The sequence below is a fragment of the Oncorhynchus mykiss genome, chromosome 12, assembly GCF_057628025.1.
Source record: "Oncorhynchus mykiss isolate SJ-2025 chromosome 12, ASM5762802v1, whole genome shotgun sequence".
Classification (NCBI taxonomy): Eukaryota; Metazoa; Chordata; class Actinopteri; order Salmoniformes; family Salmonidae; genus Oncorhynchus; species Oncorhynchus mykiss.
Window position 1 is genome coordinate 65,387,333 of NC_143033.1, and position 23,915 is coordinate 65,411,247.

Sequence of the window (23,915 nt, forward strand, 5' to 3'; positions counted from 1 at the left end):
TGAGGGATACTTTAGTGTTGTATGCTAGCGACGTCCTGTGGACAGAAGTGTAGGCCAAGTTATACTGGGTCTGTTTGCTCTTTGGACAAACAGAATAGTTGATCACGTTACCAGTTAACGTTACCTTCAACTAAACCCCATTTTGTTCTACGTATATTACATGGTCACATATGCATTGGGATTGTCGAAAATAGGCTATCAAAATGAGGGAGAAAAATAAATCGGTGCTAAAATCTCCAGTAGTCTTCTAATAAAAACGTAATCAGTATCAAATCATTGATTAAAGGTGCAATCAGTAAGATTTGTATTGTTGTACAACGGTCATTTCAATTAATGATATGGTACAATTTGAGCTCTGTAATAGATCAATCAGGCCAGAGCATGTGGCCTAATGTTGTTTTTATTAGTTACTACGGAATAAGCTGAACACATAAACACATTATCCAGTGTGTGATGTGTGTACAGAAAGAACATGGATACAAACGGAAGAATTGGCACTCAATGTTTTGGGGAAAGTTCATGCTTTAATTTCTTTGATAAATGGACCAAGAAATGAATGAAAGATATTTGCATAAACCTCAAACAAGGAAAGATTCCTTTACTATCAAGCATTCCGGTTAGTGGAGATATGCAACACATGGAGTTGGACAGCACTTATTATGGCATCGACGGCACCAAACAGATGAGTAAAAAAAAAAGGCATGTAAACCAAGGGAATGTTCACTTGGGCGTCTTTAGTCAGACACACAGCTGTGTACACACACACACACACACACACACGTCAGAATAATCACCACAGTACAGTCGCCCATGTCATCTCCTTAAATGGTCAGTTACTACATCAGACATAATGGATAAACAACCAGAAATCCCACATCTGTAGGGGATGCTTTCAGACTGGAAATTCTCTTCTTGTCGACATTCTCCTCCTTTTCCTATTCTCTTCCTCATCTCATTGGCCCGGGCTCTGAGATAAAGCTCCCAGAAGGCCGTTGGCCGTGCTGAAGAGGTTGATGGGAGAAGAGCCGTCTGTGATCAGGGTGGACTTCAAACCCAGAGACTGGAGCAGCTTCACCTAGGGGAGGGGAGGGAAGGACAGAAAGCGAGAGAGATTATATATCAAATATGATAATTGTTCCTTTCCGTTACAACTAATTGAAGAAGATCCAGTGTTCCAGTTCCAATATCTTAAACGGTATCTTATAAATCCTGATAATGTTTTGTCACGCTAAGATAGCTAATTTATTTAAATTGAGATTGGGTGGGAGAAAGACAGACCTGCTCTGTGAAACGTAAAGTCAAACGCTACAGAACGATTCTGACCCGAGCAAGAGCTTAAGGATTCTCCAGGTGCCATTTTTATTCAGACAAAATGTATTGTGTAGCACAAATATGACAGTGTTACGGTGTGTCAGGAGTTATGTACCTGTAGCTCGGGGCCGGCTCTGGCCATCTCCTGCAGGGTGTCGGCGCCGATACTGTCCACCAGCTGTTTAAAGCGGTTGCTCTCTATCTCAGCCAGCTTCTGCTGTTTCTCCACTTCTAAACGATCCATCTCTGACTTATAGTTTAGCTCTTGCTCCCTCGCCTTGGACAGACGGTTCAGCTCGCCCTCCTGCACACACACAATTACAGGTCAGCTACACATAGTATGTGAACCTTTCAGAATTACACAATGTAGAACACCTTCAAACATTCATCAAACAAAACAGACCCACACACACAGGTCAGCAATTACAGGTGAACTACTGGTTGTTTCAGAATTAAACCATGTAGAACACACAGCAAGAGGATACATACAGCCTCAATCCTCTGGGCCTCAGCCTTCAGTTTAGCCTCGTTGACTGCTGCCTCTCCCTGGATACAGGCTGCCTCTGCTCTGGCCTGGGCCTCTGCCTTGGCTGCCCCTGTACTCTCCACCGCCGCACTGCAAAACACAAGGACACACTGTTAGATGGTTAAGGTTGGAAACACTGATCCTAGTGCTGTACCTTGGGGAAACTTCTTCACCCCAGCGCCACATATCTAACCTCCGCATTCACACAACTCACAATAGCATTATGTTAGGATCTCTGATCTAAAATCTTACTCGATACAACTTCAGTCACACTACTAAGAACAGCATGATGCTAACTCTAGCCATGCTAATTCTAGTCTCTTGCCATAACATTTTCCCATCAACGATGCTAACATGTGTTAGCGTTATGCTAATGCTATCCCCCTACCATTACATTTCCCATAAGCGATGCTAACATTCGTTAGTGTTAGCGGCAGAGCATTAATGGTCACCTGAGGGCCTCCAGCTCCAACAGCTCTTTCCTGGTCTTCTCTGCCTCCGCCTGGTCTGTGATCCTCTGCCTCTCCAGACGACCACGTGCCTCCTGCTCGAGACGCTCTGCCTCATGGCTGTAGGGAGGGAGGGGAGAGAGAAGTTAACGCTTACCCTATTGGCAAAAACAACCCAATCTGAAGATGAACTCTGTGTGTCTGTCTGGTGGCAGGTAGCCTAGCAACTGAGAGGGTTGGCCAGTAATCAAAAAGGTCACTAGTTCGAATCCCTTAGCCGAACTAGGTGAAAAATCAGTCAATGTCAGTCAATCAGTCAATAAGCAAGGCACTTAACCTGAATTGCTCCTGTAAGTGTGTGCGCACATGCGTGTTTGTCAATGACATATGGACAAAGCCATCGATCACGAGCCATTCATTCCTATGTGAAGGCGCATTGAAGCCAAATGAAGTCTTAGGGTGGTGTCTCATGGAGACATAACATGTGCAGCTTGAGCTACTCCAAGAAGTGAGTTGCAGGCTAGCCCACTCTCATTTTTAACCTTTATTTAACCAGGCAGTTAAGAACAAATTCTTATTTTCAATGACGGCCTAGGAACTGCCTGTTCAGGGGCAGAACAACAGATCTTGTCAGCTCGGGGGTTTGAACTTGCAACCTTCCGGTTCCTAGTCCAACTCTCTAACCACTAACCTGCCGCCCCATTAAATAACTAAAGTTGAAGGCAGACAGGTGTACTGTAGGCTGCCATTAGCAAACAAATTATTCTTATAACTTCTGTAATGAGATTTTTAAATAAATCGGTTCAAGTAAATATATCTAGTGTATTAGAAGTCATGATTGTCTTCAAATTTTGTATACAAAGATAGACATTTTTCCATTCACTATAATGGGGGGGGATCCTATTTTATGCTAACAATTCCTGCAGTACCATGTTCGGCCTTGAACTTCGATGGCTTCAGAGGGGGAAATCTCCCCCCCCCCCCCCCGCCGTGTGTGCACGCGCATCTTGTATCCTACCGTGCGGCAGCCTCCTGGGAGTTGGTGGTGATCTCGATGGCCAGCTGGACACTCTTCTGCAGGGAGTCTCTGGTCCTCTGGTCCACCGGCTCCACTGACTGGATGTCCACACTGCTGATGACCAGACTGTTCTGGTGGAAGCGCAGGCTGGGACGCACTGCCAGCTTGTCATCAAAGCCAAACACAGAGGAGCAGATGATCCGGTTGGAGTTCTGTAGAGTGGAGGTGGTTAAAGAAGAGGTTAAAGCGTGGGGGTGTTATTGTTGTCTTTGAATCAATTGGCTTACGGTTTCCATAGGCCTACCTAAACTACAACCGCTCAGGGCTGGAGGCCATGTAGAATTTAAAAAGTGTGTTGAAAAGGAAGAACAGTGCAGATTTAGATGACTGAGGTGTGTGGACGGACCTTGTGAAAGTCGTCAAACTGCACGGAGGCGACGGCTCCTCTGACGCGGGAGGCGATGGCTTTACAGGCATCCCCCACAAAGTCTGGTACCGAGAACAGAGCCGCAGCCTGGGACGGGTCCGCGGGAGACTTCAGGTCAAAGTGCCTGTGAGTGAGTGAGTAAGTGAGTGAGTGAGTGAGTGAGTGATTAAATGCATCAGCTGGCCTACAGACTAGACTAGGGACACAGAGAGACAGACCAAATCGCAGAGAATTCTCAAGCACACACATACGCCCGCCCCCCCCCCCACAAACACTACCAGTTGTAGCTGAGCTGCAGCTGCAGGCGTGCGTGGTCGGCCGTCTCTATGGTGATGATGTCAGTGAAGAAGTCCGGCCCCAGCAGCAGACACACGGCCTTGATGACATTGGTCCTCTTGGGCTTGTCCCCCGACAGGGAAAGCACAGTGAACTGCTCATCAGGACCCAACATTACCATCTCTGGCCCAAACACCACCCTGAGAGAGGGGAGGGCGGGAGGAGAGAGGGAAAGAGAGGAGAGGGGATGGGAAGAGAGAGGGAGGGCGAAAGGGAAAAGTTAACACTAGGGGTGCTCTGGTTAAAAGTAGTGCACTATATAGGGAATAGGGTGCCATTTGGAATGTAGGCTAGTTTTATGGGTTGTTTCTGGACAGGGCCAGTGTCATTGTCCCTCCACGTCCGTCTGCCTGTCAGCCATGTTTACCTGGCCTTCTTCTCCCTGTAGTCGTAGACCTGCACGGCAGCGTTGTGGGGAACCCTGTAGGACACCACCTCAGTCTTGTCCCGGGCCGTCATCTCCACTTCCTTTCTGCGGTCTGAGCGGTCAGCCAGGGGATCCTTTGTGGAGGTCAGGAGGGTCTCAACATTCTGAGGCAGATTCTTCGCCCACAGCTCCTCGTCCTGCGTCAGCATGTAAGTGTGGCCAATCACAGCACGGACCTAGAGCCAGGCAGCCAATGGGGGGGGGGGGGGGGGGGATTTAAGGTTGTTAAATAACAGGTGAATGGATTCCCTGGATCATTTGAATCAGGTGTTTTAGTGTATGTCCTAAATGTCCCCCCTACAGTACATGGTACACTACTTTTGACCAGAATCCTGTGGGCCCTGGTAAATCGTGCACTATATCATTGACGCCTGAGCAATGGAGCAGGTGCAATCCCACTTTTTTACCAGAAAAAGTATCCATGTCCTTTTCAATGTTTTTTCGCTAGTCTATATTAAAATACATGTCTGTTTTATATAATAATTAAAGCTGCAATATGTAACTTTTTAGGCAACCCGACCAAAGTGGGAGTTATAGATGGATCGGTCATTCTCACTGAAAGCAAGTCTAAGAAGAGGTAGATCTGTTCTGTGTGCTATTTCTACACTTCCTGTTAAGTTTCATATTTGCATCTTTGACTTTTGGTTTTGTAAAACAGAAGAAAAAATATATTTTTGGTTATTAAAAAGATATTTCACAGTAGTTTAGATGGTACAATAATGTTTTGTCAAACAAAAATAAGGCGACCTATTAAGAGTTTTAGCAACCAGGAAACAGCGGAGCGATTTCTACATATTGCACCTTTAACAGATTGCATTTTTGTCTGATTAGGCTTCTCTGGACGTCTGGCTTTCTAATCCAATGGGTTTTGAGAAGGAGAGAGAGGACGCAAGGAGCATGCAATTGAGATGCTTCCCACTGACTCAAAGTAACCTTCCATCAGCCAAAAAAAGATTGCACCTTTGCAGAAAACCGAGCAGTTTGCAAGAAGATAATGAGAAATAATCAGTAAGCCTAGTATTACATGATTAAATCTGAAATCATTTCTCCCCAAGCTGTTTAGAGGCATTTAACACCATTCTGCATTTGCACCATATATTTTCCCAACATTAAAATCAGTTAAAAAATGTTGTTTTCATTCAGTTAAAAAAGTAACAGTCCTGACCGAGCCCCATATGGGACCGCAGCTGCTTCGCGGTTATAATGTGGCCGCGCTGTCTGTACGCGCAAAATGGAAAAAAATCACAGAATATTTGTAGCTCAATGAAACAGTTCTGCTTTGCTTTATAAGTAATAATCGTCCAAATAAAAACAATTTCTACCCTCATTGCATCAAATACACTACATTACCAAAAATCTGGACACCTGCTAGTTTTAACATCTCATTGCCAAATCATGGGCATTAATATGGAGTTGGTCCCCCTTTTGCTGCCATAACAGCCTCCACTCTTCTGGGAAGGCTTTCCACTAGATGTTGAAACATTGCTGCGGGGACTTGCTTCAATTCAGCCACAAGAGCATTAGTGAGGTCAGGCACTGATGTTGGGCGACAAGGCCTGGCTCGCAGTCGGCGTTCCTATTTATCCCAAAGGTTGTTCGATGGATTTGAGGTGAGTCTAGTTCTTCCACACCGATCTCGACAAACCATTTACGTATGGACCTCGCTTTGTGCAAGGGGCATTGTCATGCTGAAACAGGAAAGGGCCTTCCCCAAACTGTGGCCACAAAGTTGGAAGCCCAGAATCATCTAGAATGACATTGTATGCTGTAGCGTTGTTCTATTTTATTCTGTTAAATTACTATAAAATAGGTGCTAATAGGACTGTGATAAGGGCTCTGGAAATAAGAGCATCTTGTCTGCTAAATGAACAAAAACAAGGCTATGCCATTGAACAGCCTCAGTCTTTTGAAGACCAATATAACCAGTTGATATTACGGTTTCAATAAATTAATCTTAATGGCAGTTTTTAATTGACTGAATATACTGTATATTGGGCAATTTAGCCATTAGGATTGGTTATCTGTAATTTTATGATAAATTAGCCATTGTTGCACACTGTTGGCATATAGATACAGTGCCTTGCGAAAGTATTCGGCCCCCTTGAACTTTGCGACCTTTTGCCACATTTCAGGCTTCAAACATAAAGATATAAAACTGTATTTTTTTGTGAAGAATCAACAACAAGTGGGACACAATCATGAAATGGAACGACATTTATTGGATATTTCAAACTTTTTTCACAAATCAAAAACTGAAAAATTGGCCGTGCAAATATTATTCAGCCCCCTTAAGTTAATATTTTGTAGCGCCACCTTTTGCTGCGATTACAGCTGTAAGTCGCTTGGGGTATGTCTCTATCAGTTTTGCACATCGAGAGACTGACATTTTTTCCCATTCCTCCTTGCAAAACAGCTCGAGCTCAGTGAGGTTGGATGGAGAGCATTTGTAAACAGCAGTTTTCAGTTCTTTCCACAGATTCTCGATTGGATTCAGGTCTGGACTTTGACTTGGCCATTCTAACACCTGGATATGTTTATTTTTGAACCATTCCATTGTAGATTTTGCTTTATGTTTTGGATCATTGTCTTGTTGGAAGACAAATCTCCGTCCCAGTCTCAGGTCTTTTGCAGACTCCATCAGGTTTTCTTCCAGAATGGGTCCTCTATTTGGCTCCATCTTCCCTGTCCCTGCTGAAGAAAAGCAGGCCCAAACCATGATGCTGCCACCACCATGTTTGACAGTGGGGATGGTGTGTTGCTTTTACGGCAAACATAACGTCTTGCATTGTTGCCAAAAAGTTCAATTTTGGTTTCATCTGACCAGAGCACTTTCTTCCACGTGTTTGGTGTGTCTCCCAGGTGGCTTGTGGCAAACTTTAAACAACACTTTTTATGGATATCTTTAAGAAATGGCTTTCTTGCCACTCTTCCATAAAGGCCAGATTTGTGCAATATACGACTGATTGTTGTCCTATGGACAGAGTCTCCCACCTCAGCTGTAGATCTCTGCAGTTCATCCAGAGTGATCATGGGCCTCTTGGCTGCATCTCTGATCAGTCTTCTCCTTGTATGAGCTGAAAGTTTAGAGGGACGGCCAGGTCTTGGTAGATTTGCAGTGGTCTGATACTCTTCCATTTCAATATTATCGCTTGCACAGTGCTCCTTGGGATGTTTAAAGCTTGGGAAATCTTTTTGTATCCAAATCCGGCTTTAAACTTATTCACAACAGTATCTCGGACCTGCCTGGTGTGTTCCTTGTTCTTCATGATGCTCTCTGCGCTTTTAACGGACCTCTGAGACTATCACAGTGCAGGTGCATTTATACGGAGACTTGATTACACACAGGTGGATTGTATTTATCATCATTAGTCATTTAGGTCAACATTGGATCATTCAGAGATCCTCAATGAACTTCTGGAGAGAGTTTGCTGCACTGAAAGTAAAGGGGCTGAATCATTTTGCACGGCCAATTTTTCAGTTTTTGATTTGTTAAAAAAGTTTGAAATATCCAATAAATGTCGTTCCACTTCATGATTGTGTCCCACTTGTTGTTGATTCGTCACAAAAAAATACAGTTTTATATCTTTATGTTTGAAGCCTGAAATGTGGCAAAAGGTCGCAAAGTTCAAGGGGGCCGAATACTTTCGCAAGGCACTGTATTTGCACACGTTTTGTTTTCTGGCATTGTGTTTAAAAATACATTCAAATAATTTGAGTACTCGAGTTCAATATAATTTCTTGTGGCAGAACCTAATAAATAGTTGTATTCTGTTCATATGGATTCCCCTTTTGAAGAAACAATGTGGAATTGCAGGAAATTTTTTTAATTTTTTTTTTAAAGAAAGCAAAAAGTGTTTGACAGTCAGGTGCCCAAGCACTATAGAGAATCAGCCAGGTCACACCAGATCCACTGCAGTTTTAGACGTTTGTCCAGGGGCCTCATTTATAATCGTTGCTTAAAATGTCACAACATTGCGTGTGCCATTTCTGAAAATAAAATGTAAAAAATACATTTAAAGTATATATATATATATTTTTTATTTTATTCGGCGTACATACAAAAATGTTGTACTTGGCGTACACCATACTATAAATATGCATGTTTCTCGTTATAAAATCAGACCGGTTGTAAAACTCTGCGTGCGTGAACAAGCATTAAAACTCAGCCTGGAAAACGCCCTCCATTCAACCTTTTGACACCGCAAAGGACGGTGTCAAAATGGTTGTGGACCTGCCAGCAGAACGTTTGAATTTAACATTGTTTTGCGTCGACTTTTCCCCAACCGAAACATGGACTGCCCGCACATTCTGAAACAGTGTCTACGCCTGGCTACTAGGTCCAATGAAGTGAGAGATTCACATGGTAATTGGTTGTATGGCTACGACGGGAATATGAACTCAGCACAGCCAGAAAAGATGAGTAATTTATTCTGCAACGGTTGTGAAGATAAAATAAAATAATATCTAGGTATTATTTTAGATTTTTTTTTTTATAATTCAAATTATTTTTGCTCTTCTCAGTAATGGCAAATGGCTGAATTCTTGTTTGTTCTTTCCTGCTTTTAATTTTCATCATATCCCACATTTGCACAAAATAGCCTACTCACTTGCAATACAATATTTCAACCACTAGCAGATGTGCATACTCTTGGTCTAAAGTTTGCAGGGAGGTGAGCACATTCTCACGTCAAGATTTTTGAAATATAAAAAATGCCAACTTTTGCGTGAAAATTGGAGCACGCACATGTCGGGGTGTATTTTGTACGTACACATAAATGAGGCCCCTGTTCCACAAGACATGGAGGGATACTGTCCACTAGGGGCAATGTGAGCGCCTATTACCATCTAGTTCAACTGTGAGCAACAGCTCTGAAGATGGTCGGTTCAATCCCAGTGCTAGGCACATCTCAAACCTTAACCCTTTCCTGACCCAGTCGGAATTCATGTGAAAAAAATGTACTGTCATGTTCAGGTTAACCCTATCCCAAAATGATTGCCTAAACTTAACGGTCAAGTTGCCACTTGGGACGTAGCCCCTGTCTTCAGACATTCCGCTGGGTAAAAACTCACCTTTCCTGTTTTGATGTCTCGGACATAGATCCCTTCGTTCTCGTCCAATGGGATCGCCTGTCGCCGTAGCATCACCTCCACGGCAGCCGGGGGGACGTACTCGATTGGTCCGCGTAGCATCCAGCGGTCACCGGGGCGACGTTGGACTCCACCCCTCCGGGAGAGCTTGGCCCTCTCCTCCTCCCCCTCATCCTCCTCCTGCTATCAGAGAGGAGAGGAAGAGAGAGAGGAGGGAAAGAGAGATGAGGAGAGGGAGGGAAAGTGAGAGAGAAAGAGTGAGACAGTGTGAAAGCACCAAATGTACATTGAATGGATTGTGTACCAGCCAAACCAAACAGTCCTGTTTAGGACCGTCGTTGTATTTGACCAAGGTGCATTTGTGTCCCCTCCCATCTGCATTTCAATTGTTCCACCCTTCCAGCCTTCCCTCACCTCCTGCGTATCGTTGAAGGCCTCTACGGCCCTCAGCACCAGGCCCTCCTCCTCAGAGAGAATGTAAACATCCTGGATGCCCTCCTCTAAGTGCTCCCCTGGCTGCAGGAAGAACGAACGCTCCCCCTGGGAGGAGGAGGAGAGGAGAGAGAGAGCAGTGTTAAATGAAAGCTCATTGGGGAAGTGACTAAAAGCTACAAAGGCGAATTAATGAACAAAACAGAAGTCACTGAACTTCCTCAAAAAGTGTGTAAAACACAAACAAGTGACCACACAAAAGGCGTGAAAGACGGAGCTCTCGTTCAGTCTCACCTTGACCACCCTCTTCTGACCCAGCTGTGGTTTACCGTCTGGTCCCACCGGGTCCAGGATCACACAGTACTGACGGCTGCTCAGCGTGGTCACGTTGACCACTCCCACCACTTCCTCGGCAACAGACGGGATGTGTGCCTCCCGCTCCGCCATGGTAACGAGCCACTCTTCCCCAGTGCGCCGGTCCCGCCCCCCGGCGTCACGGAATGGCCGCGTTGCTCGCACGTGCAGTGCTTTCTGAGAGTGGGGGGGAAAAAAACATCAACTCATTTAGGCAGGTCCTACGAAACATCATAAAACTAATAAAATGTATTTTCAAAAGAATAGAAGAGCATATTGAGTTTAATTAGGCAGCCATGGCTGCGCCATTCAAATCAATAGTCCGTTGTTTTGTTTATTAAAAACAGACCCACCTATCCAGTCAGACATATTTTATAGTAAGAATATAACAGAATAAAATGCAAATAACATTTTTCTCACGGGGATGTGTGGAACCGCTGTTATATAAAAAAATATATATATAATATTTTTAAACAATCATTTTTTTATCCACATTTCAGCCCTTTCCTAACATTCACTCCCCCTCATTAGGGAGCAGCCGTAGGATCTGATCATCATGATACAGATAGAAAATAATACCAATCCTATTTTCAAAAGCACGCGAGTGTCATATTCATAGTTCACAACCTCCTCTGGGTTTTTGGAGTTGGCTATATACGCAAGCAAAAATAATAGGCCCACTCTTGATTTAGGCTACATTATTGCATGCCCAGTGGCGACCCGTCATTCAGGGCTGCCCCACCCATTTTGAGCCCCACATTTTGGCATTAATACAAGAGAGATAGGAGAGAGAAGGAAGGTGAGTGATAGGTCAAAGAGAGGGAGAGAAGGATAGAGGGAGAGAGAAGCGAGGGAGTAAGTGATAGGTAAAGTGGAAGAGAGAAGGAGGGAGGGGGGGGGTTCTAGATAAAGTGAGGGCGAGAGAGGTGTTACCTTGTCAGTGAGGATGAAAGCGTTGACGATGTCGAGGACCTCCTCATGAGCCCCTGGTAGATACGCCCCCACCTTTCTCACCTGCCACTCCTCACCTGGACACACACACACACACACACACACAATCACTCAGCTAGGTAGGTGTGTGCGCACGTCTGTGTATGATAGCGATACATCTGCTACTTGTGTACATACATTATATATACAATAAAAAATATATTAAATACAGTATATATGTGTCTCACCAGTGACCCTGCGGACTCCGCCCCTGTCCACGCCCTCCTTGCGCGCTCGGAGGCGGATGGCCTGGTTCTCTCTGATCACCGTGGCCTTGATGGTTTCCAGCACCGCCACCTCCTTTCTGGGGATGTACGTCCCTATGGTTGGGGGTGGGCAGAGGTTAGGGGTCAGGGGTTAAAGAAGCATTATTAGGCAACCAGGCTGTGTTTAGAATCGGGTACTACATACCGTTTGGAATATACTATGTTTCTTGCATACTACTTTCTTCTACTACTTGTTTTTTTGGACTTTGATTATATTGGTATTGTACTGCACTGTTGAGAGCTCTCAATAATGTATTTCACTGCACCTTTTACACCTGCTGTAAACTGTGCACGTGATGAATCAAATTGGATTTGACTTCAGCAAGTTAAATTAGAAACAAATTGAAAGAGCACTAGCTATCTCGTTAAAACAATGCTCTGATTTGGTCCAAAAAAATATATGCATTGATCAATGTCAATATGACCACTGTAAGGACCCAAGGAAAGTTGTAATGGATGTGTTAGGAGTTGAACCCAGAGAACTCACCTGGCCCTTCAAACAGCCACTCATCTCCGGCAACCCTCTTCTCTCCTCCCGCGTCCTCAAAGTCCAGCAAAGCCTGCAGGCGCAGAGCAGTGTCTGGGTAGACGATCTGCAGTGCTGTCATGTTCTGGGAGTGGGTGGGGATAGAGGAAAAAAACATAATTGCTTTAACTCTCCAAACTTCTAATGCCTATGCTTTAACTCCGCAGGCTAACACAGTTGTGGCATGCAGGAGAACGGGGCTAGCACCCAGGTCCCAGACAGTTATATTATCTATCCAAGTGAATGCCTACGCTTTAGCTCAATGGGATCATAATGGAGGGGTTTCAGTGAACCACACTTGTGTACTGAGTAACCTCTGCTCGGACACCTGAAGACTTGCATTAGCACCCTGCACTGCTAACACCTAGGCTTTAGCGCTGACGTCTAACAGTCAGACAGTACCTGCTGGATCTCCTCTCCGGGGTAGAGGGGGAAAGGGTCCTGGGTGAGCCGGATCTCCAGGTCAGCATGGCGAAGCTTGGCCTGTCCCGATTGGTCGAAGAGCACCTGTCCGTTGTCGTCGCGAGCGACGGGGTTGAGCACCACGCAGTAGTGGCGAGGAGGGACCATGGTCATTCGCGCGGGGGAGAACAGCACTCTGGGAAGGAGGGGACGATACAGTCACCTAGTGACTGACACACTAATCTACACCGATTCTGTACATCAAATTGTATTTGTTACATGCGCCCGAATATAACAGGTACCTTACAGTGAAATGCTTACTTACAGCCCTTAACCAACAATGTTTTAAAGAAAAATAGGTGTTAAGTAAAAAATAGATAAGTAAAAAAATTACAAATAACTAATAATTAAAGGGCAGCAGTAAAATAACAGTAGCGAGGCTATATACAGGGGTACCGGTACAGAGTCAATGTGCGGGGGCACCGGTATTGAGGTAATATGCACATGAATGTATAGTTAAAGTGACTACGCATAGATAATAAACAGAGTAGCAAGCAGCAGAAAAGGGGGGGGGTGCAAATAGTCTGGGAAGCCATTTGATTAGCTGTTCAGGAGTCATCCAGGACCTCTATACCGGGGGGGGGGAGTAAAAGCTGTCTAGAAGCCTCTTGGACCTAGACTTGGCACTCCGGTACCGCTTGCCGTGTGGTAGCAGAGAGAACAGTCTATGGCTAGGGTGGCTGGAGTCTGACAATTTTTAGGGCCTTCCTCTGACACCGCCTGGTATAGAGGTCCTGGATGGCAGGAAGCTTGGGTGGTACGCACTGTCCTCTGTAGTGCCTTGCGGTCGGAGGCCAAGCAGTTGCTATACCAGGTAGTGATGCAATCAGTCAGGATGCTCTTGATGGTGCAGCTGTAGAACTTAGGGATCTGAGAACCCATGCCAAATCTTTTCAGTCTCCTAAGGGAGAATAGGCTTTGTTGTGCCCTCTTCATGACTGTCTTGGTGTGTTTGGACCATGATAGTTTGTTGGTGATGTGGACACCAAGGAACTTGAAGCTCTCAACCTGCTCCACTACAGCCCCATCAATGAGAATGGGGGCGTGTTCGGCCCTCCTTTTCCTGTAGTCCACAATCATCTCCTTTGTCTTGATCACATGAAGGGAGAGGTTGTTATCCTGGCACTACATGGCCAGGTCTCTGTCTCATCGTTGTCGGTGATCAGGCCTACCACTGTTGCGTCATCAGCAAACTTAATGATGGTGTTGGAGTCGTGCCTGGCCATGCAGTCATGAGTGAACAGGGAGTAAAGGAGGGGACTGAGCATGTACCCCTGAGGGGCCCCCATGTTGAGGATCAGCATGGCAGATGTGTTGTTACCTACCCTTAAGCAGCATGTCAGGAAGTACAGGATCCAGTTACAGAGGGAGGTGTTTAGTCCCAGGATCCTTAGCTTAGTGATGAGCTTTGAGGGCACTATGGTGTTGAACGCTGAGCTGTAGTCAATGAATAGCATTCTTACGTAGGTGTTCCTTTTGTCCAAGTGTGAAAGGGCAGTGTGGAGTGCAATAAAGATTGCATCATCTCTGGATCTGTTGGGGCGGTATGCAAATTTGAGTGGGTCTAGGGTTTCTGGGATAATTGTGTTGATGTGAGCCATGACCAGCACTTCATGACTACAGACGTGAGTACTACGGGTTGGTAGTCATTTTGGCAGGTTACCTTAGTGTTCTTGGGCACAGGGACTATGGTGGTCTGCTTGAAGCATGTTGGTATTACAGACTCAATCAGGGACAGGTTGAAAATGTCAGTGAAGACATTTTCCAGTTGGTCAACAACCTGCTCGGACTACACGTCCTGGTAATCCGTCTGGCCCAGCGGCCTTGTGAATGTTGACCTGTTTAAAGGTCTTTCATCGGCTACGGAGAGTGTGATCACACAGTCGTCCAGAACTGAGTGTAAACGTGTTTGTACAAGGCATATGTTGACTAACCTAAACCTGTAAAGAAACACCTAAAAGGTGCCATTACAAACTTGATAGTTGGTAACGTTCGAAGTGTGCTGTCAAATAGTGTGTGATGCTGTAACCACAGAGAGAAATGGCTTGTTTGGCATCAGGAGGCTTAGAAGAAACTGAAAACAACCAATCGCACTAGTAATTAGGAAACTACATGCAGACCTTATCAGATAAAAACACACACACACACACACACTTCCTCACTTCTCATTGTTCTGTCTGATGTAGGTGAGTGGTCCTATCTCCACACGGGCGATATTGGTGTTTTGGTCAAGGACATGGATGTAGTGGTGGGGCGGAATACGAATGATTGACACATCCGCATGCCCCACAAATTCCACACCGCCTCTGCTCCCGCCATTCTTGGATGTCATCTGGAACGGCCGGGGTGGAAAGAGTTAACAGGGGTCTATTCAGTGATGTGAAACGTACCACAATATAATGAAATAGAGCTGACACAATTTCCTATTCTGACAGATAGACAAGATATAGATTATAGAACAGATATATGATTATCTGAAAGGTTCTGTAATGTTATGTCCTCCAGAACAGGCCCCTTGAAGTAGCCATTTTTACAATACTTTTACTTCACTACATTCCTAAAGAAAATAATGTACTTCTTACAGTGCCTTGCGAAAGTATTCGGCCCCCTTGAACTTTGCGACCTTTTGCCACATTTCAGGCTTCAAACATAAAGATATAAAACTGTATTTTTTTTGTGAAGAATCAACAACAAGTGGGACACAATCATGAAGTGGAACGACATTTATTGGATATTTCAAACTTTTTTAACAGATCAAAAACTGAAAAATTGGGCGTGCAAAATTATTCAACCCCCTTAAGTTAATACTTTGTAGCGCCACCTTTTGCTGCGATTACAGCTGTAAGTCGCTTGGGGTATGTCTCTATCAGTTTTGCACATCGAGAGACCGACATTTTTTCCCATTCCTCCTTGCAAAACAGCTCGAGCTCAGTGAGGTTGGATGGAGAGCATTTGTGAACAGCAGTTTTCAGTTCTTTCCACAGATTCTCGATTGGATTTAGGTCTGGACTTTGACTTGGCCATTCTAACACCTGGATATGTTTATTTATGAACCATTCCATTGTAGATTTTGCTTTATGTTTTGGATCATTGTCTTGTTGGAAGACAAATCTCCGTCCCAGTCTCAGGTCTTTTGCAGACTCCATCAGGTTTTCTTCCAGAATGGTCCTGTATTTGTCTCCATCCATCTTCCCATCAATTTTAACCATCTTCCATGTCCCTGCTGAAGAAAAGCAGGCCCAAACCATGATGCTGCCACCACAATGTTTGACAGTGGGGATGGTGTGTTCAGCTGTGTTGCTTTTACGCCAAACATAACGTTTTGCATTGTTGCCAAAAAGTTCAATTTTGGTTTCATCTGACCAGAGCACCTTCTTCCACATGTTTGGTGTGTCTCCCAGGTGGCTTGTGGCAAACTTCAAACGACACTTTTTATGGATATCTTTAAGAAATGGCTTTCTTGCCACTCTTCCATAAAGGCCAGATTTGTGCAATATACGACTGATTGTTGTCCTATGGACAGAGTCTCCCACCTCAGCTGTAGATCTCTGCAGTTCATCCAGAGTGATCATGGGCCTCTTGGCTGCATCTCTGATCAGTCTTCTCCTTGTATGAGCTGAAAGTTTAGAGGGACGGCCAGGTCTTGGTAGATTTGCAGTGGTCTGATACTCCTTCCATTTCAATATTATCGCTTGCACAGTGCTCCTTGGGATGTTTAAAGCTTGGGAAATCTTTTTGTATCCAAATCCGGCTTTAAACTTATTCACAACAGTATCTCGGACCTGCCTGGTGTGTTCCTTGTTCTTCATGATGCTCTCTGCGCTTTTAACGGACCTCTGAGACTATCACAGTGCAGGTGCATTTATACGGAGACTTGATTACACACAGGTGGATTGTATTTATCATCATTAGTCATTTAGGTCAACATTGGATCATTCAGAGATCCTCACTGAACTTCTGGAGAGAGTTTGCTGCACTGAAAGTAAAGGGGCTGAATAATTTTGCACGCCCAATGTTTCAGTTTTTGATTTGTTAAAAAAGTTTGAAATATCCAATAAATGTCGTTCCACTTCATGATTGTGTCCCACTTGTTGATTCTTCACAAAAAAAATACAGTTTTATATCTTTATGTTTGAAGCCTGAAATGTGGCAAAAGGTCGCAAAGTTCAAGGGGGCCGAATACTTTCGCAAGGCACTGTACATCATACATTTTCCCCTGACACTTTCTGAATGCTTTAGCATGCCAGGAAAATTGTCCAATTCACACACTTATCAAGAGAACATCCCTGGTCATCCCTACTGCCTCTGATCTGGTGGACTCTGTTTGTAAATGATGTTGGAATGTGCCCCTGGTGTCCAAAAACCTAACATTATAATAAAATGCTGCAGTCTGGTTTGCTTAATATGGAATTTGAAATCATTTATACTTTTACTTAAGTATATTTGAGCAATTACCTTTACTTTTGATACTTAAGTATATTTAAAACCAAATACTTTAAAACTTTTACTCAAGTAGTATTTTACTGGGTGATTTTCACTTTTACTTGAATAATTGTCTATGAAGGTATCTTTATTTTTACTCAAGTATGACAATTGGGTACTTTTTCCACCACTGTCTGCGTTTAGGGAATTACTATTTATACTAGAGTGTATGCTATAACTCAAGAGAAAATGATTCCCATTGGACAGTGTTCTTTAACCGTCATGATCATACATTTGTTGGAACGCTCCTGAATTGTGAGAGCAAATACACCTGACGATAACACTACTGGGGCAACTGAAGCAAACTGGATGGGCCAGGTAATAGGGCTTGACAGAACAAAAGTAAGTACGGGTCTCTTTATACGAGGCAAAACTATGGACACTCCCACCAGGTACACACATCTGTGCCAAACACATGACAAATCGGTCATATAGACACACACCTTTCAAACTGGCACGCCCAAAACTATTGCTATTTCACTGTACAGTGCCTCCACCCACTCAAGAACTATCAAGCAAGAGGGACAGACAGTACACATAGCTCATGTACTATAGCGTCTACATTGAGCTCATGAGGTGCGCGCTGTGTACTGTACTAGGTGTGAAGGGACAGTAACCATCGTCACCCACACCATCTCACAGAAACAATCCCATCCATGACACCAAAAGCACATATGGTATACAACAAAATGTCAAGTGCTTTAATTTGTGTGTGTGTGTGTGGGGGGGGGTGCACATATATTTTCAGACAGCAGTGGATGCATAAATTTGGTCCTGATTTCAAATTGCAATGATCAGTCATGCTTTTGGTCTTAAACTCATCTGGCATGTGAAGTTTGTTGTCTCCACAGCAACTTGTTTTGCATTGATAATGCTCTGTGTTCTAGAGGCAGAAATGCAGATGTAAGTGTGCAAGTGTCTACAAAATAAAATCTCCCCTTTTCAACTTGGGTCAAATCTAAGCCTGACATATCAACTTCCGTAGAAGAGATAGCTTGCCCTACATTGAACACAGTGGAAAATAAAATGTTGCAGAATGAGTCAAAGAGCATAACGTTAATCTCTGCTGCTTAGAGGGAGAGAGGAACCCCATAGATAAAGCATTTACAATCAGTGGTGTAAGAGATATGGACATGATAGTTTATTTGAGTGGGTAAAGTGCATCTGTTTTGCGGTTAGTTCCGTACCAGGTGATATAGGTGTTTCCCTTACAGAATTAGGAAATAGCACACAAAGCATTATTGTAAGGGCTAGTTCTAATACTTTAACAGTACATTATTCCGTCCTCAAATTCATCTTAAGGCTAAGTTTATCGATGAACATAGCCTTAATAAGATATTTTTGGGAAACCGGACACTGTGTATCCCTTTCAATGCTGTGACCAGTCAACTCCAAGGAAGTATGACGCATTTTCATTTGGAAGTTATGTTCTAGGCGTTTTATTAGCAACTTTTGAAATGTCTTGAGAACAGATTCCAAAAGTTCAGAATGTAAATGTAAGCTTAAAGCTTAACCAAGTTGAGATGTAAATGTTATTTTTTAAACTGAAAGCGCATTCTGTTTCACAAACACAAGTTGTAGAAGTTTCCTTTTCCAGTACTAGAGCATGCACTTTATTTATCTAACTAGGCAAGTCAGTTAAGAACAAATTTACAATGCCGGCCTACCCCGGCCATACCCTAACCCCGCGACCCAATGGGACTCCCAATCACGGCCGGTTATGATATAGCCCAGGCTCGAACCTGGGTCTGTAGTGACGCCTCTAACACTGAGATACGGTGCGCCACACGGCAGAACGGCTACTAACTAATCTAGAGTAGCTATGAGAGTTTCTTACCATTGTTGAATAATTGAGGAGATTCTCCACTTCTCCTAGCTTGGCAAACGTCTGTAGCCAGATGGTCTGTTTTTTTTAACAACTTTATTTGCGCGTATGTGTGTTTTGAGTGGGTGGGCGTGCCTGGCTAGGCTATGCAGAAGAGGCGTCACTAGTTACCACAGACACAAAGTCATAAACCCCGCCTATTTCTAGAATTTCTCTTCTTTAAAATGTGATTTTTAACCTAACCTTAACCACACTGCCAACCTCATGCACAAGACGAACCTTAAAATAAGACCAAAAAGCACTTACTTTCAAAATAATTTACGATATAGACCATTTTTACTTTGTGGCAGGGCTATCTAGTGGAAACCATGCGTAAGCAATCCCGGAAAAACGATTACAAGTAACGTGATTTACTGGACGACTGCTGTTATGTAGATATTCATAAATGTACTAGATACGCTTAATAGTACGAAAACCATTGTAGTATCTAGTTACTTTGCTCTAGGAGCCTATTGACGCAGTACTGACAAATGTTTTTAAAACATTTTTTATAATAAATGCTACGTTCAGGTGCCAGTCGGAACTAGGAAACTTAAAAATGTCCGACTGATGAACGCGGTACGTGTATAACTTCAGACAGTTAACAAGTCTGAAATATCCGAATTTCCAAGTTCCGACTGGTACATGAACGCGGCATAACCCTGTGGTAGGCTACCATAACTCGATTTCTTTCACGTCATCAGTCCCGAACACACCGACTGCGTCATTGCATCAATGCTGCATAACATTATGCACAGCTAAGCGACTATACTGATGCAGGTATCTTTTGCAGACGGTTGGACACATGGAGGAGAGAATCATGTAAGCAGTATCCTCAAAACGATGTATTTTTGACACAACTGCTGACAGCTACTGGGACATAAACACAAAAAAATTCTGCTTGGAGACAAGTGTCCACGATAGTAGTATTGCCAGGTCAGTTTAGTAGTGAGCTTGTGCTAGATGTGACTAGTTATCCTAACCTAGCCAATGAGGTGTGTGTGTGAAAGAAATAGCCATATAAATTATGCTAGTTACTACCCCTGATAACTTGCCCAAATGATAATGTTTGAAAGAGTGTGAGTGTGTATGTCAGATAAATAGTAATAGAAATGGTAGATACTACTGTACCCCTGATAATTTGTGTGTCTATGTGTACAGTAGGTAGTAGACAATGGACCTGATCGGACAGCTCAGAGCCTCTGCTCTTTTCTGTCCATAAGAAACAATTGGATTAGTGGAAGAGGCAGGGCAGGCCAGGAACAAGGAAGAAGGGTGTGGTCAGCATGGCATCACCCGAGGCTGAATGCCCTAAGGTTTTTATCAGAACGGTTAGTTTCGCCTTTTTGCTTTTCCCGACATGAATTCGTGGTGTTTTGTTTTAAAAATAGAGGTAAAAAAATAAAAAATAAAAATAAATAAGAGGAGAAAAAAGAGGAATAAAAGAGGGATAAAAGGACTTCATTAAAATTGTAGCTCACGGGTGACATGTCCATGATGGCTATCTAAAAACCAAAGTAATGCTAGGTGATGGTTTGGCTTATCATGTTCATGTCTATGTAGAAGAAGACTGTAGGAGGAAGTGGAGAGGACTCAGGGACAGGCATCAGAGAGAGAAGGACAGAGAAAGAGAAGAGGTCTGGGTCAGCAGCTTCAGGGTCAGCAGCCTTGGCGCTTCTGCCACATTCTTTCTTTTCTGGATCCATTTGTTGTGCCTCGGGCAACGAGTGGCAATTTTACAGCCAGACCCTTTACGTCCTCCTCCAGTGTGGGCGCCACTGGTGCATCAAGGCCCTCAACGTAATTTACAAGTGAGACCACCCTCCTCCACCGGAGCAGCGAGACCCTCTACAACGTCTACATCATCGTTCATCTCTGCTGTGTGGTGGTGCAGCGAGACCCTCTACAACGTCTACATCATCGTTCATCTCTGCTGTGTGGTGGTGCAGCGAGACCCTCTACAACGTCTACATCATCGTTCATCTCTGCTGTGTGGTGGTGCAGCGAGACCCTCTACAACGTCTACATCATCGTTCATCTCTGCTGTGTGGTGGTGCAGCGAGACCCTCTACAACATCTACATCATCGTTCATCTCTGCTGTGTGGTGGTGCAGCGAGACCCTCTACAACGTCTACATCATCGTTCATCTCTGCTGTGTGGTGGTGCAGCGAGACCCTCTACAACGTCTACATCATCGTTCATCTCTGCTGTGTGGTGGTGCAGCGAGACCCTCTACAACGTCTACATCATCGTTCATCTCTGCTGTGTGGTGGTGCAGCGAGACCCTCTACAACGTCTACATCATCGTTCATCTCTGCTGTGTGGTGGTGCAGCGAGACCCTCTACAACGTCTACATCATCGTTCATCTCTGCTGTGTGACCGGTGGTGGTGCAGCCATGGAAGAGGATGAAATGGAGGAAGCACCTCTGGATCTGAGATTGTGACCCTCGAGGAATCAAGGAAATGCAATTGAAATTTTCCAACTGTCCTTGTTCCGCTTACTATGTCCTGTCCTTGTTAGTAGTTTCTCAATACATAGGATAGCATTCATTGTTAGTTGTACATAGATTGCAGGAAAATTGACTGAATTGACACTGACACACCAGAGAATTTTGATGCGCTCGTTTTTTTTTTTTTTACACAAGACTAAAGGTGAAATGTGTGTTTACCTGTATTGTGGCTACACATTCACTCTTAGTTTTTTTCAGACTCGCACACACACCTCTCCTCCACTCCTCTCCGTACCTCAGATCTCCAGTGCCCTGCCCTTTCTGTCTTTATGGCCATGTCGGAAGTTCCCCTACTACGTCTAGGCTTTATGAGTAGTCCCTGTATCTGTTTTCAGTTGTGCCAAAAATACATGCTCTTGTTGTTCTTACAGATTACAGGTTACACATTCATTTTAGTATTTTCACACGCACACACACATTTTCAATAGTTTTTATTTTTTTACAACACACATACCTGTCATGTTCTTTCCTGTACTTGAATACTTATTAATTCTAATGTTTTCATAGTCAGTTTCATGTGTTTATTCATATCTAATGTAGACTTAATCTGTTTATTTCTTCCCTACATCTTTGCAGATCTAAGACAAGATGAAAGTAAAAACATTCTCTTCCCAATAGTTTTTTTCCCCACCTGCATTTTGTCAGACCAGTGAAGATGGTGGTAAACTACTATTTGTATGGACCCTAGGTTACCTTTTCCCATTGTTATCATACTAACTGTATGTCGTATAACCTTAAGAGGTCCTGCTCACCTGATGTTAATGGGAGAGGGAAGGGTTTAAGGTGTGGTCTTTACTCCCAAATTTCACTTAAACATAACTTCCAAATGAAGAGAGGCAAGGAGACATAAAATAATCTGGGGGGGGGGGGGGGGAGATACAATGGTGGATGGTTATTATAATAACCTTGGTGTTAGGGGGCTCTTAAAAGAGCCGTTTCACTCCAAGGCATGCTGCCATGGGACTTCACCTGCTGGCGATGAGAAGTAGGTGGTCAGCTTCTCTCACCTGGAGCGCCTGTCTGGGGGCGTTGTTGGTTGTTGGTGACATCAGGAAGGTGACCATTTGGCGTGCCAGTCTCCATCCGGAACGGGACCTGGAATGACCTCTACAGGTCGTTGTGGAGAACTTCACGCAGGCATCGACATTTTAGGGACTGAGACCAAGCACGCCGATACATTCTCCACCGGGCTGCCAGAATCCCAAAGGCGCATTCAAAAACGAACCTTGCTCCGAATACGGATTTTAAACCAACTCTGGGAAAAGCTACAGTCCTAATGAACATTCTATAAAAGTACATCTCATGTCACATAGGGTATATTAACTAGCTAGGTTGCACGTAAAATATATCTAATATCAATCAATTACGGCATCAAAGAGTTTAAAAATCCACTAGAATGTAGCTTACAGGAGACACATCGCCAGAAGTTCAACTGGGCTAATGGACCCCGGTAGTTGGTATCCATCCGGGCGATCCTGGCTCCAACCATCTGGAGCAGGTGATCGCTTCGGTCCAGACGAAAGTAACTTCTAAATTCCTCTCGAAATTGTCGAAGCTCTTGAATGAGACGGTGGAACTCACCTGCATGCTTTCGGAACTTCAACCACCTCTGGACCCACACAGACATGCGCTTTCGGCGGGGTTGGTCCCAGCCCAACAGCGCGATCAAAACCACCTTCCTCAACGTTGGTCTCATTGTTGGAAGAGCCTCTCTCTACTATCTTGACTATTATTGCATTTCGCTATTTTGGAGGGAAATTATATTATAGGCTCTCACAATACCTTTTCAGATGTCATCGAATAAATAATAAAACACAATGTAAAGAAATGATACAATCTAATGTTTTTATAATGTAATCTCAGTTTTTACTGGATATGTGTGCAACAAAAATTCAACATTCACAATTTGCTACTTCCTGTCAAGTTTACCGTACAATTTGATGCACCTGCACCACACAGAACGCTCTGCAACTGCCTCTCCAACGCAATGCTGCAAGGCAAACGCAGCGTTCCATTGGAAATGAATGTACTTCTGGTGTACTAAAACGCAATGTGTTCGAAGCGTAAGGCACTGCACCTCAGTGCTAGAGGCGTCACTACAGACCTTGGTTTGATTCCAGGCTGTATCACAACCGGCCGTGATTGGAAGTCCCACAGGGCAGCATCCGGGTTAGGGTTTGGCCAGGGTAGACCGTCATTGTAAATAAGAACTGACTTGCCTAGTTAAATAAAAAACATCCAATAAAATCTCAATGTTATCAAAAACAAAAGAGCTTCATCAAAAAACAATTATTGAAAATACCTAAAAAAATATCAAAATATGTAGCAACACATTTACAGGAGGTATTTTCTTAGGCTGCTACTTAGGCAACTATGTAATTGTGTGATGATACCAAATATGTATATAAACCCTGGATTTCTAATGCTATGATTTCTAGATGCTTT

The 23,915-nt window shown here is 43.9% G+C and overlaps 1 protein-coding gene and 1 long non-coding RNA gene across 2 annotated transcripts; one reads left to right on the top strand and one right to left on the bottom strand.

Moving 5' to 3' along the window:
- Positions 1 to 504: 504 nt before the first annotated feature.
- LOC110537928 (major vault protein) lies at positions 505 to 19,598 on the bottom strand. The gene is made up of 17 exons (XM_036938000.2): positions 18,932 to 19,598; positions 14,775 to 14,944; positions 12,553 to 12,748; positions 12,112 to 12,235; positions 11,547 to 11,678; positions 11,302 to 11,396; positions 10,309 to 10,545; positions 9,997 to 10,122; positions 9,565 to 9,765; positions 4,435 to 4,670; positions 4,010 to 4,207; positions 3,711 to 3,855; positions 3,305 to 3,516; positions 2,290 to 2,406; positions 1,801 to 1,927; positions 1,427 to 1,615; positions 505 to 1,075 (listed from the first exon to the last, which is right to left on the bottom strand). Exons 1-17 carry the CDS (start codon positions 18,932 to 18,934, stop codon positions 953 to 955), a joined length of 2,631 nt encoding a protein of 876 aa, XP_036793895.2. The 5' UTR covers positions 18,935 to 19,598; the 3' UTR covers positions 505 to 952.
- A 59-nt stretch (positions 19,599 to 19,657) lies between these two features.
- On the top strand, positions 19,658 to 23,298 carry LOC149979249 (uncharacterized). The gene is made up of 2 exons (XR_016485183.1): positions 19,658 to 19,780; positions 22,047 to 23,298. It is a non-coding gene; the product is annotated as an uncharacterized LOC149979249 (long non-coding RNA).
- The last annotated feature ends 617 nt before the right edge of the window (positions 23,299 to 23,915 follow it).

What these genes read in the sequence shown, in the direction of transcription:
- LOC110537928 (XM_036938000.2), bottom strand. An exon ending in GAGACATCAAAACAGGAAAG is followed by an intron (nt 4,671 to 9,564) that starts GTGAGTTTTTAC and finishes GCCTGGCTCTAG; the next exon opens with GTCCGTGCTGTGATTGGCCA. An exon ending in CTGCAGCTCAGCTACAACTG is followed by an intron (nt 3,856 to 4,009) that starts GTAGTGTTTGTG and finishes ACTCACTCACAG; the next exon opens with GCACTTTGACCTGAAGTCTC.